We start from the raw sequence: 13,297 nt of genomic DNA, 5'->3' as shown, positions 1-13,297 counted from the left end.
CAAAGATTCTCTCCATGGTCCATCTTGGCTACTTTATATTATTCAGGCCGTTACAAGCAGACCCACGACCATAATCCAACACACACTTTTGGCTGCTCAGAAACCAGTCTGAGCTTGGAGTCCTCCTTTGGTTTAGAGCCACCCTGTGGCCATCATGACCCACCTTCTGGGTCCTGCGGCAAGCATAGAAACCAATGCCAGATGGTTAAAAATATAAATTCCTACTTCATGTTTGCACCAGGTGGGTGGTCCTCTGCTGACAGCATTTCCAATTCTGCAACATGCTCAAGCCACACACACCCCTAAATAGAATAGTTTGAGCTGGAAGGGACCTTTCCCTCCAACATGGGCAGGGACACCTCCTACTAGACCAGGTTGCTGATGTCCCTATCCAACCCGGCTTTAAACACATCCACAATTAAAGCCTCCACTTCTCCTGGGAGCCCGTTCCAGTGCCTCACTGCCCTCGGGGTACATTGTTCAACTCATGGAAGTTATCCAGCTGTGGCGTTTCACTGTGCTGGTTTTTAGTGCTGAGCAAAGGTGCACTGCATCTTGATTACAGTGGCTCAGACTTAAGTTGCCACTATCATCAAAGTTCTCCCTCTCTTTAGATTCATCATTTGCCTACTGTAAGGCAAGTTCTCTAGAGAAGAAACACTTTTACATTTGTTTTTTATTTACTAGACTTGCATATTCAAAATTTCATCTTACATTAGCATTTGATGGCATCGAAGTTCTAACATAATAGCACATCTGTAACATTTCCTTACCAACAAAGTTCACTTCAGCAACAACCGAGCACTTACAGGTCCTCAAAATGGTATTTAGAAATATTCCAATTAGTGCAGAAAGGAAAAATATCTCCAACTTCTGATGCTGGGAAGAAAATATTTTAATATAGACAGTTCTAAAAATCTGAAAGAAAGACCACATACAAACTGAGAGCACTTTAAATATGTTTATTCAGCAGCTATTGCAATCAGCCTCCAAAAAACTGGAGTCCCCTCTTGTTTCTGAACCGTGTCAAGTGATGGAAATGCCTACTGAAGAACATTGAAGCTAAACAGTGCACTCCTTTCTGAGAAACAGACATTTCTAATGGGGATTAATCTCTTGAAAAGGCAAAATATAAATATATACACTCTAAATTCACAACAACGGTTTAAACTCACTACGTTAATTCAAGTGGGAGAACAGTGGACAAATCCACATCATGTAAACTGCAGTCATAAAGTATCTCTGCTGTCTTCTCCTCAAAGCCTGCCCGGTTTTGGTTTACATTTTGTGATCTGCCTGTTGCAGAGCTGGAATACAGATGCGTTGAAGTGTTGAATCTCAGGGGCTGTGCACAAGACTGGGAAGTGGGGCCATACACGCTCCTCTACACATTGCTCAAGGCATCCACACCAGGAAGAACCTTACCTGTTAGAAGTTAAAAAAATAGCAGTAAAGTTAACAACCCTTCTGGGCCTCTAAAACATAAGGTTTACATTTGCAATCGCAACATTTAAACATACCAAAAAAAGAGAAGAAAGGAAATATCAGAAATTGTAGCCCCAAAATGGCAAACTTTGGCTCTACAAGAACTCCTGTGTGGCTCTGCAGGCACATTGGCATTTAGTGTGGAAGAGTTGAACCCTTTAGAGATGCAGTGAGAATTCCAAGTACCTCTGCACTCCTATGTCAGCAGACATTCTTAATGCAGTCGTCAATTCCCAATTAACAATGGTAAATATCACCCAAATCTCTGCTGAGGTCAGCCTCAAACACTTAAGATCTTTTTCCATTAACTGGATGGCAAATAGATTTTTTTATTTGCTCTCAGGAGCTGTTGAATTTTCCCTCAGTGCCCAGTGGAATGTGATAGAATTTTGGAGCGTGTGGTGGAAATTTTAAGAAATAATTAAGAAAAAGAAACAAAGCTTACAAGGTCTATTTCTTTACTAAGTCTAAATCAGCCAGTTTTAGGTATTAACGCGCCTCGTTCCAGCTGACAGAAGCAGGTAATACGCTCATCTCTGAATATGAGGGCTCAGATTATTGAAATGCAATGTCTATAGCATTTGTACCTTTTTGTCTGACATTAATAATAAAGGGAGACCATTTGGGGTTTGCTTTTCTTTCAGCAAATCTCCCTTTCTAATGCTCAAGCTGTGTGGCAGTACTGAATTTTAACAGTTCACAACCCACTAGTTTGCTGGGGTTTGGGATAGGTTTTTTTGTCTTTTTATTTCTTCAAACTTCAGAAGGTTTTCTAATTAGCCAGACTTCCGTTACATTTAAAAGATCACACACACAAACCCACATTTTGGGCCAAAACTTAGACAAGTTTGTCCTTTTGAATAAATTGGTTGCACAGTATTTCCTTCAAGCCATCTGCATTCTTTCCCTTTACCACCACTCCCTAGGCAACAGAAACAAAAGCTCTGTCTCCCATCTAACCACTGGAAACTCACAGCTGCAATGCAGGGTACTGCAGTTCCTCTTCTTCAGTGGAGCTGACAGCATTAGATAATTTACACATATTGGGAAACAGCTAATTACGAGAGGAAATGAAAACTCAAAGCAAGTCAGAAGAACGCTGTAAATTCTCTCATTCAGAATTCCAAGTGCCCTTCTGCAGGTTTATAAGTGATCACTAGGGGGCTCCCCAAAACCGGGGAGCTTCACACATGCTGGAAAGAAGCCTTCTGGCAAAAATTCCAGGTATTCTGATGAGAGTTCCCTAATAAAAACGGGGCATTTTCAATAGTGGTTAGCAGGTCTCAGGGAATCAGCTACAAAAGACAGTCTGCTCTGAAGGTCATTTCAGTTTGTATACCAATATTTTTGCTTTCTGGAAGTGCATTCTCTCCTGTTTACAAGAATACTCAATATTCTCACCTCTCTTCCTCTAAGACCACAACAAAGAAGAAGCAATGAGGAGCTCATTACTAGTGGTGGAACAAAAGAATATCAACACAAGGTAGAGCACCCAGAACAACCTGAATTGCTCAAACCAGTTAAGATAAAAGAGCAGTTACCCTCTAGCAGTTCCAAGCTGGCGCCACCTCCTGTGCTGACATGGCTAACTTTGTCCTCAGTGTTCCACTTGGCACAGCAAGTAGCTGTATCTCCACCACCTGTGGTACCAACAGAATCAATGAGATGCATGAAAAAAATTCAGCTTTTGATCAACTTCAGGGTCATAGCTACAGGCTACTCCTGCTCCCAAATACACCAACATTAGCACATCCTGCATCTTTTAAAGCCCTAGGTCCAAGCCAAAAGACAGATGAAAAACGTGAGGACAGAAGAACAATTTGACAAGTATTTTTATCATGGTACTGGCATGCAGACACTTCCTTGCTGCATTTAGAAAGACAAGAATAAACATCTGCAACTACTTACCAATAATAGTAATGCTGCCCTTTCCAGTCACTTCTACCACTTTGTCCATCAGAGCTTTGGTTCCTTTGGCAAACTTGTCCCACTCAAAGACACCAACTGGACCATTCCACACAATTTGCTTGGCCCTTCCCACAACTTCAACAAACTTCTTCACACTTTCAGGCCCACAGTCCAAGCCCTAGTAAGAAAAGCCACAGATATATTTAATGCTGACCCTCATTTCAAACCACCAATGCCTAACTGGGATCCTCATAAGCTTCCTGCTTACCCCTGGACACAAAGCAAGTTTATCTGCACTGGATACTGAGGAATAGAAGGATTTGCCAGCAGCTGCTGCAGCAGTAGGCTACAGACTGGTGTGGTATTTATCTTCCCAGTGCAAATAAGTAATTTTCCACCTGTCCTATGGGGAAAAGCTAAGAGAGATAGGTTTGGTGGAGAAGGCTCCAGAGAGACCTTATAGCCTTTCAGTACTTAAATGGGGATATAGAAATATGAGGACGGACTTTTGAGCCAGGGCTGATGTGACAGGACAAGGGGTGATGGGTGTAAACTAAAAGAGGTTTAGACTAGGCAGAAGGAAAAAAAAATAATCACACTGGGTGGTGAGACCCTAAACCATTTTTCCCATGGACCTGGTAGAAGCCTCATCCCTGGAACCATTCTAGGCTGTCTGGGGCTCTGAGCAATGAGCTCTAATTGAAGATGTCCCTGATGTCTGCTATGCGGGGTTGAACTAGATGACCTTTAAATATCCCTTCCAACTCAAATCACTCTGATTGCATGATTTTCACATCAATGTCAGATGCCCAAAGCCTTAGTTAGAAACTTCAGGCAATGCTACTTAAACTCTAGTCAGATAAATGGGATTTCTACTTCATTCAGATCTGAAAACGTTAGAATTCTGCTCTTTAAATCCAAATCTCATGAAACCTACTTTAGACCTAAAAATCCCCAGGACAAAACATTTCATTAAACCAATACACTCTACACTGCTTGAAGGAAACATTTACAACGAATCACAAACGCTCTTTCTACTCCTTCAAGATATGTCCTTCCCATCCCACTGCTGCTTGCTACTTCTTTCAGTCCCTTGCCTACTCAAACCTACCATCCAGCCAGCAGGAATGCCTGAAGCCACTGTGGCTTCCCCAGTCTGTGCATTCTCATCAAATTTGTCCGCAGTGATGAAGTCAACAGGCAGAGTAATCTTCACACCATTCTTCTCTGCCTTGGCCATCAGGTCTTTGACAATTTTTGATCCCTCTTCATCAAACAGAGAGTTGCCAATCTGTTTGGGAAAAGTAAGACAAGTGTTTGTTTAGCTACGGGTCATTACAGAAGACACTAGCAGCAATCAGGCCAAACTGCTCAGAGAGCAATTCTGGAAGACTGTTTCTCAAAGCACCTTAGGTGGACGTGGGCAGTAATCTGATTTTTGCAATGCAATTGTCCAGTAACCTGTCAGTGCTCCCTACCGCAGAGTACAGATAGCCAGTTATCAGTATACAGTGTCAGAATATACAAGAGACATTCTGACTGTCTTCTTTATTAGGAACAGATAACATATTGCTCTTTTCATACCTCCATGTTGTTGATCACTTTGAGGAAGGTGAATGCCATTCCACCACCAATGATCATCTCATTGACCTTATCCAACATGTTGCTTATCAGCTGGATCTTATCCTGAACTTTGGCTCTGGTGAGAGAGCAGGAAGAGAATTAATAACATAGCCACTGCCAAAAACTCCTCAGATAGAACTCACTCTCCAGTAATCTTTAGCTAAGATAGTATGTATCAGAGTGGTGGGGGTTGGAAGGGACCTCTGGGGATCATCTAGTCCAACCTCCAACATGCTAAAGCAAGGTCACTCACAGCAGGCTGCCTAGGATCACAGTGTCCAGGCAGGCTTGGACTCTCTCCAGGGAAGGAGACTCCGCAACCTCTCTCGGCAGTGCTCTGGCACCCTGACAGCAAAGATCCACCTTATGAGCTAAAATATACTGTCAGAGAACTACTACACTGGGTGCACGTGACAAAAAACTGCAGCAAGGGGAAAATATTTCTGCAGGCAAGCAGTCACTTGGTTTTGCACCTCCAAGTTTCTCTGCACATCAGCTCCATGGAAGAGCAGAGGCCAATCCACCTACAGGTTACCACTGCATAAGGACAGGCCATGTCTATTTACACAGTGCTGAGCCTGCGTGATGCCTGTACTCTGAACCCTGGAGGAAAGGTCACCAACAATGTCTCAGGGCCATTGTGTCTATCTAACAGCTCTTCTGCTTCATCTGTACAACAAAGTGCTCTGGACTATCTCAGTTTTGGGAATGTAGAAGGCCAGGAGATAAGATGAACAGACTCTGACAGTATCACCACAGGAGTGCATGGTCAGTTAGTTCTTTTCAAATCCACATCTCAAGATTTACCTAAAAATATGAACTGTAGGTACAGTTAAAAGGAACCAAAGTTGTTTGAACTGAGCCAAAATAGCTCTTTATTTGTTACAGGGAAGTTAAATACAGTCAATATGTTTTTGAGTCTTACCCTCCAAGAATTGCTAAGAAGGGTCTCTCTGGACTCTCTAGGGCCTTAGCAAAATAATCCAGTTCTTTCTTCATCAGGAAGCCAGCAGCCTTCTGGGGCAGATTAACACCTACCATGGAGCTGCAGAATAAAAGTTAGAGTGAGGAAGGGAAGAAAAGACCAATATAGGTCAAAACACCATCACCCCACCTCCCAACCCTGTTTCACAACATCATAAATGTCAATCCTTTAGTCAGCTGCAGCCATGAGAAAGCTACCATCTGCTTGGAAACACAAAGGACTCCATTATTCTGGTTTGGTAAGACAACTACACACTTTCTGACAGTTTTTGCATAGACATACTGGCATGCAAGAAATGTGTAGTGTTAATCAGTGATCCAAAATGCTGAGGGACAAATAAGCAGAGCAAAAGCAGACACATCTCCTCCAATAGCAATGGATTATGAAGTCAAGCTCAAAGAGGACCACTTGAGTTTGCAAGGAAATGTATCTAAAAATACTCCATGAGAATGATCAATCTAGAGCTATTAATCTTTCAGAGAAGAAATCTGCTGCAATTGCAGAACAATTTATACAACTTCTTGGCAAGTCATTTTTGTATCTTCAAAGCCTAAAAAGTCAATGCAAATCTTAAGCACTTTGGCTGCCTCCTGTTGCCAGAGGCCATCCTGAAAGAGCAGACAGCAGTTACAGCTGCCTCCACTGAACCCACTGTTTGGGAACAAACACAGCAGAATGATAATGGGATAAGTCCAAAGGGCAGTTAAAAGCCCTTGCAAGCACACTGTGCGTGTTTCCGTGGCACACATCATTTGGCAGTTCTGCCTGTGGAAGGAAAGCAGGTACGCACCTGTGAGCACGGTGGGCAGTTCCAAAAGCATCATTGACATACACATCTCCCAGTTTAGAAAGAGAAGCTCTGAAAGCCTCCACTTTTGCAGCATCAGCCTTGATCTAAAACAAGAAAGAATGACAAGTTTGTGCTATTCAGGCACACAGAGCTGAAGCTAAAGTCAAAGTCAGCAATTCAACTATAAACCTAAAGCAAAGTCAGCTGGAAAGACTATAGTTCATCCTGTGGGTCACTGCGCTTTATAAACTCTTTCCCAGTCTTGCAGAGGCAACAAAAAAAGTTTACATTTCACAATAAAATCCTGTGATTGCTATCACAGGCCTGAGGACTGTTCCCACTACAAACTTCTAGTACATCAAAAGATCAGGAATGAACTGCAGCACTTCCAATCTTGCAGTTACCCTCCAACAGATCCCTGGTTTGTGTAGTGAACACAGGTACCGTATAAACAGTGTGTAGAGACACAGCAATGCTGGGAGGAGATTAAATAAACTCAGACTTGGTTACTGAAGAAGAAAAATGTGGTCTCCAAAACCCATGGGTAAAAAGATGATCTCTGAAAGACTGGATGTAGTTATTGTTGAGAATTAACTTTGAAACAACCTGCACACTACAATGAGCCACAGTGAAAGCAGCCAGCTCTAGGAAGCTGCAGATAAGCTTAGCACACAGTAAGCAAGAACAGATGCGTTTCTCTTAAAAAGACTTTTTCTCCACTCTCCAAGCATCCTACCATACCCTTTTGGGACAGTTCATGAATTTCCTGTTTTTTTCCCATCAAGAAAAAGACAGCAGAGCTCACCGACAGTGACTGCTCAGACCTAGCTTACAGCCACTTGCCCCTAGAGGACAGCCCAGACTGGCATTCAAGTGACCACCTCTTCAAATGCCTTTCTGATTTATCAGCTCATCATCCCAAGTGCCTGGCCCAATATGTGACACCACAGAGATGGTGGCAGGAAGGTACTCTTATTCAGCAGATGGGTTCAGCATGGCTTTGGGTGCCCTTTTATTCACCCAGCCTGAGTAGAAGACAGGCCAAAAGGGACTATACAGATTACAGAATGAGTGGAAGTTTTTCTACCTGCTGTGGAAAGCCAGCTTCCAAGCACCAGTCAGTAATCTGCATTACCATTTCCACAGCACTGACTTTCACCCCTGTGAGGACAACAGGCAGGTCAGCCAACAGCTCCTCTCCTGTTGTACTCCAGCTGCAGTGTATGTTTCCATATGCATGTGCCTAGCTAAAGAACCTGAGAATCACAGAAATGCATAAAATGAAGGGACTGCTTCGCAGAGAAGATTAAATTCCTGCCCCATTCCTCTCCATGCCACCGTGTTAGTTTTGGGGCACAGTTCTAGCAGTAAATAATTCCAGACTTGCTCAGTTTCTCACTGCCATCTGCAAAGGCTTGTGTAGCTCTCCAGGCTACTTTTCAAAGCTACTGTGTCAGCCCATAAAGGGCAACACACCATATCAGCATTCCACTCCACACTCTGAATCCAAAAGGAGCCAAGGCCTGTGTAAGTCAGCAGGGTCACCACCACTACGAAAAGCAGCTGTCTGGAGCAAGCATTCTTCCTGACCTTCAAGAAAATGTCAGAGGTGTAAGGCAGCCTGGTTCTAGATGACCACTCATAAGAGCAGACAGGTTTATAAAAGGGTTTGATAATCCTTCTGCTGCAGAAGGTTTAAACGTTACATTGAAACATTAGCCAGATAACCTCGACAGAAGCATCATTCTTACAGCATCAGGGCAATAAGCAGATTCGAACAGACCTTGATTTTTGTTCCTGACACATCCAAATACAGTCTAACAAGCAGCAGACAATTTCCTGCACAGCCCTGTTTTGCTTCGTTTTCCTTCTTCTACATTGGTCTGTAGCCTTTCATTTCAGATGTTTCACTGTGGAAATCCAGTGCATTTGACTCAACACATGACTCAGTTTGACTCAATGTGCGACTTTTGCACAGCATGGTATAAATGGTTGGACACACCAAACCCAGCAACTCTAACACTGTTCCAAGAGCAAATATGCGAACTGCACGGGCTGCTGTCTCTCTGTCAACCTGCAGCAAACAAGGAGTAAAACCAGTGCAGTCATTCACAAAGCTTAGCTTGAGGTTTCACCTTGTTCCCTGAAGCATCTTTCCCTTTCCCTTCTTCTTCTACGTGGAATCGGAGGTTCTCTAGCAGGATGATGGAGCCAGGTGCAGGATTAGCACAGGCCTTCTCCACCTCAGGACCAACACAATCCTTCAGGAATAAGACCTCCCTGCAAACACAAGATACATGCTGTCATCCTACCAGTGACTCCTCTTTTCAGAAAAGAAAGCATTCAAGAGCAGTAACAGGGTCTGATGTACACTGCCCTGCTCTTCTACTTTACCTGCCCATGAGTGCTTTAAGCTCCACAGCTACTGGGGCCAAGGAGAACTTTTCGGGCATGGGAACACCATCCGGACGACCCAAGTGACTCATCAAAACCACCGACTTGGCTCCATGATCCAAGCAGTGCTTGATGGTAGGAACAGCTGCCTTGATTCTATAAGGGCAGAGAAGAACAGATTAAAAAGGATTCAAGCAGAGTTTACCAGGCAGCGATTTAATGACACAACAGTGCTGGGAGTTATCCCCCAAAAACAACAAAAGACATGGAGCACCAGAGCTGGGCAGAACAGTTACTTAAGAATTTCATGCTACCTCTGGTGATTCACACAGTTCAGCCTTTCACCAAAAGGCAGCAGGGCATCACAACCAGCCAGGGATGGGTGGGCCTCTTAGCAACCTACCCTTACTAGAAAAAATATGTAGGAGGCTAACCACACCCCACAGAGCACAGCTTTCTCTGTGGAGCTAACCCAACCCACTCCTAGGCACTGTGACAAGCCTGAAGTACAGTCCAGAAAGCAGTAACACAATTCTCTGTCCAAAAAATGTTTTCATGTTTCACTATTCTCTTCCATGCAATGTAAAAGATAGAAGTAAAAATGCACTTTGTAGTATAAATCTTACTGATTACTTGCAGTAAGAAGTGCCAGGACACACTTGAACTTTACTGGGCTTTCTGGTTTAGTCTGTAATCCTGAAGTAGTACACAAATGACAGGAAAGGTGAGTAAATTGTGGTGAACAAAACTGGCAGATGCCTGTAGGTGACAGACAAGACATTTAATATCCTGTTTCTACACCCCATGTCTGTCTGCTGCACCAGAATGATTACCCTAACATAAGCCAACAAGTTAACACAACCCCAAGGTAACCAGGAGGCAGAAAGGCTTCTGAATACTACTAAAACATCCAGGAAGTTTCCACACACAGCCAAAGGGATGTAGTTGTGAAATGGTTGTAACACTTCTATAGTTTTTAAAACATTAAGTTTAAGATCTGTACAATTAAGAGGCCCTTTCTATGTGCTTTCCACAGCAGCTATGGTGAGAAGAGATCTTGTAGTTACTGTAGCTTGCTAATTGCTGCAGAGAGTTTAATTAACTGTTGGACCTTGTCTGAAAGAAGGTGTGAGCAATGACAACATTACAGGGACTGGTAACAGGACTGGGCTAAAATCAGAGGGAAAAGAGGATGGACATGATAGCTTACCTTTGATTGTTGGTTATTTTGTGATCCTTCATTGGAACATTGAAGTCAACCCTAAAAAAAAAACAACCAGAAATAAAATTCAGCACTCCACAAGCTTCCTTTACAAAGAGAGAGAGAAGCTGCTAGTGAAGGTGCTGTCTAGGAAAGAACATTACAATTACACTAAGACTGTCAGCTTTGCCACGTATGCAAGTTCTGTTTTGAAATCAGTCTGTAACAACCAATTTCTGCCTCGAATGACAAAGCATAAATGGAGAGCACCTGATAGAATGGCTCAGTGAAGCTGTGTCACTAATACATCCTGATACTCAATGATCCCAGTGGTACTGATGTTGAAGCAGAAAATAAAGCTGAGACTGAACAAGCTCCCCACAACCTTTTCATCAACAACACATTCTCAGATCACCAGCTAGAAGCTCCTAAGGGAAAGGAAAGAAATGATTAAAAGAGGCATTGTGTTTTCTAATGAGGCCTCTAAAATACTTGGTTGGGGCACTATGACCAGCAGGAAGGCTCAAGTTATTGCTCACTACTTCAAACTGTTGTTCTCTGCAGTGCCAACCTCTCTGCAACTCAGTGCTGTGGTTTTATCACATTTCCACAGAAGACCTGATCTGAGGTAGCTTCCCCCACGATGAAGGGCTGGGAGGAGTTCCACCAGCCATTTCTCACTAGTATACCTTGTGTCCACGTGCTCAGCAGGAGGAAGCTGTGTTGTGTAACTGCAGAGGCAGAAATTACTCACAGAGCTGGGGAAGAGAACAGCTAATCGACTGTAACAGCGTATCACAAGGAGAAAAGCAAAACAGGGTGTTACAGTTTACCCTCCATCCTTCTCTATCTTTATTAAAGTGTAACACCACTCAGGAAGTAGCTTCAATTCTCCTTCAGCTTGCTCAGTACGAGAATACATGGACAGAAAGCCAAAAAGCTGCCAGCAAAACGGGAGTAGCTGAGCAGAAAGAAATTGAACTGTTAGCCCCACACTGCAGTGAACTAATTCTAGAGGCCATTATCGTGCCACTAGTCTAAAAACAGAGACTAGAAGAATTTGCTTTACAGAGCCACCAGAGCCACGAAAGAAACACCCAGGTCAGCCTTCCTCCTCGATAGAGACAACTGAAATCTAAACTCCCCCTGAATCCTCTCTCCTCTCCATTCCCAGCTTCTCCTCTGTCTCTGGAATCAGGACTGGGAGACAAGCAGATTATGAGCACACCAAAATTGTGACGAATATGAGAAGACAGAGAGGTATAGAATTCAACAGTACTGAGAGCACATGGTGACTCTTTTCAGAGCCAAGGAGTTGCAGGCGGGAAACACAAAGGCTAGCAATTCATCTGTTGCTTCATTTCGTTTTAGTAGCCCTTCACAGAATTAATTAACCATCAGAGACTAAGAGCTGTGTAACTTGTCCTTTGCCAAAGCCAGGCTGTTCCCTGTGACACAACTCAGAAAGGGAAAAAACAGTCAGAGAGAAAAAAAATCAGTTGTTACAGAGATAAAAAGATCTTTTGTTGTACTGGATTTAGGAAGCACGTGCAAATTCTGAGCCGGCTTCTTCAGCCCTCATTTTAAGGCTAGTTTCTGGTAGTCAAATTTCTAGGCAACTACTTAAAAATTAGGTAACAGAAAGATAATATAAAAAGAACAAGTTATCTAACACAGATTACAAAGAAGAAAACTTATGACTTTGTTATACCTGCTGACTCACTGAGCAAAATAACAGGCACGTGGTAGCAAAACTATGGTGACCTTGAACGAAGAATCCCACAATAAGAGTATTTTGGATGTATCACAACGTACCTTGGTGCCGTTAGCTCCCAATATTTAGCAGCAATTCTAACAGAAGGCTATTTCAGCAGGCTTTTATGTTTTATAAATAAGCTATAAATTCCCCGTTTCAGAGTTTTATACGGACATGCTGATACCTGCGTTTTGATTCTTATTACAAAGCACAGAATTATTTTATGTGGGGAGGTGTCTAGAGCCATATTTGGACTTCTTTATTCCAATGCTTTCGGGTTTGCAGGAAGGAAGAGAACTAGGAAGTAAGTCTCATTTTCACTGTTCCTGAAAGAAAATACGGTAGAATGGACGGTTTTCCCCTCCAGCAGCCTGTGGATGAGGCATGTGCAAGCACAGTAATGTGTGAAAGCACAGTCCTGCGGGTACCCGATGCCTCCCTCTCTCCCCACCAGAGTGCACCTCGGGCAGCGTTGGACATCGTCCACGTCGGCTTTGCCAGGGCTGAGGAGGCCTGGATTTACACTCCTCCCCATCAATCAATCACATCCCACTCACAAGGATCAGATACGTTTCTCTGCTGGGTAATTCAGGACGGACTGGGCCTTTGCAACACTCGACGTACGAGAGAAAAAACGAAACCAAAACCCCACAGAAATTAAAGTGCCAGGCTCAGACAAGGAGCTGCTGAGGACAGAGATGGCTCGCTGCTGCCTGGGGAAATCCGCAGGGAAACCGGCGCGCCCCAGGGCAGCTCGCCGAGCCTCGCCGCCCGTCCTCGGCCTGCTCGCACTCAGAGCCGAAGGCTGGCAGGGTAGTCCCGCTGGGGCTCCCCACCCTCCCCCCAGCTCCGGGAGGCTCCGCCATAACCCCCGTGGTCTCCAGCCCTCCTCGGGAGAGCCTGGCCGATGGCAAGCGACGACGCCGGGACAAGGGCACCAGGGGAGGCGGCCAGGCCATTCCTCCCGGATGGAACACGTGCGTTGGGCCCCAATTCCTCACCTCATGACGACCCGCTTGCCCTTCACGTCCACCTTATCGAGGGTGAGCTTGTTGGAGAGAGACATGTTTGCTCTCGACCAGATCCGTTCCTCCCCGCTGGGCCGCTCTGCTCTAAACCGCACCTCTGCCGCAGCGACTGCCAGCGCCACCGGCA

At 44.2% G+C, this 13,297-nt stretch overlaps 1 protein-coding gene across 1 annotated transcript; it reads right to left on the bottom strand.

The window, feature by feature from the left end:
- Positions 1-947: 947 nt before the first annotated feature.
- On the bottom strand, positions 948-13,297 carry PGK1 (phosphoglycerate kinase 1). Its single transcript, XM_064159388.1, has 11 exons — positions 13,144-13,297; positions 10,396-10,446; positions 9,186-9,341; positions 8,927-9,071; positions 6,792-6,895; positions 5,942-6,061; positions 4,978-5,092; positions 4,505-4,684; positions 3,394-3,571; positions 3,027-3,125; positions 948-1,425 (listed from the first exon to the last, which is right to left on the bottom strand). Exons 1-11 carry the CDS (start codon positions 13,206-13,208, stop codon positions 1,385-1,387), a joined length of 1,254 nt encoding a protein of 417 aa, XP_064015458.1. The 5' UTR covers positions 13,209-13,297; the 3' UTR covers positions 948-1,384.

This window comes from Pogoniulus pusillus, chromosome 19, assembly GCF_015220805.1.
Source record: "Pogoniulus pusillus isolate bPogPus1 chromosome 19, bPogPus1.pri, whole genome shotgun sequence".
NCBI classification, from domain to species: Eukaryota; Metazoa; Chordata; class Aves; order Piciformes; family Lybiidae; genus Pogoniulus; species Pogoniulus pusillus.
This window is presented reverse-complemented; position numbering and strand designations above follow the sequence as displayed.

What these genes read in the sequence shown, in the direction of transcription:
- PGK1 (XM_064159388.1), bottom strand. Translation starts at nt 13,208, where the DNA reads ATGTCTCTCTCCAACAAGCTCACCCTCGATAAGGTGGACGTGAAGGGC. An exon ending in ACTGCCCACCGTGCTCACAG is followed by an intron (nt 6,062 to 6,791) that starts GTGCGTACCTGC and finishes TTTATTCTGCAG; the next exon opens with CTCCATGGTAGGTGTTAATC. An exon ending in AAGTGATCAACAACATGGAG is followed by an intron (nt 4,685 to 4,977) that starts GTATGAAAAGAG and finishes TTTCCCAAACAG; the next exon opens with ATTGGCAACTCTCTGTTTGA.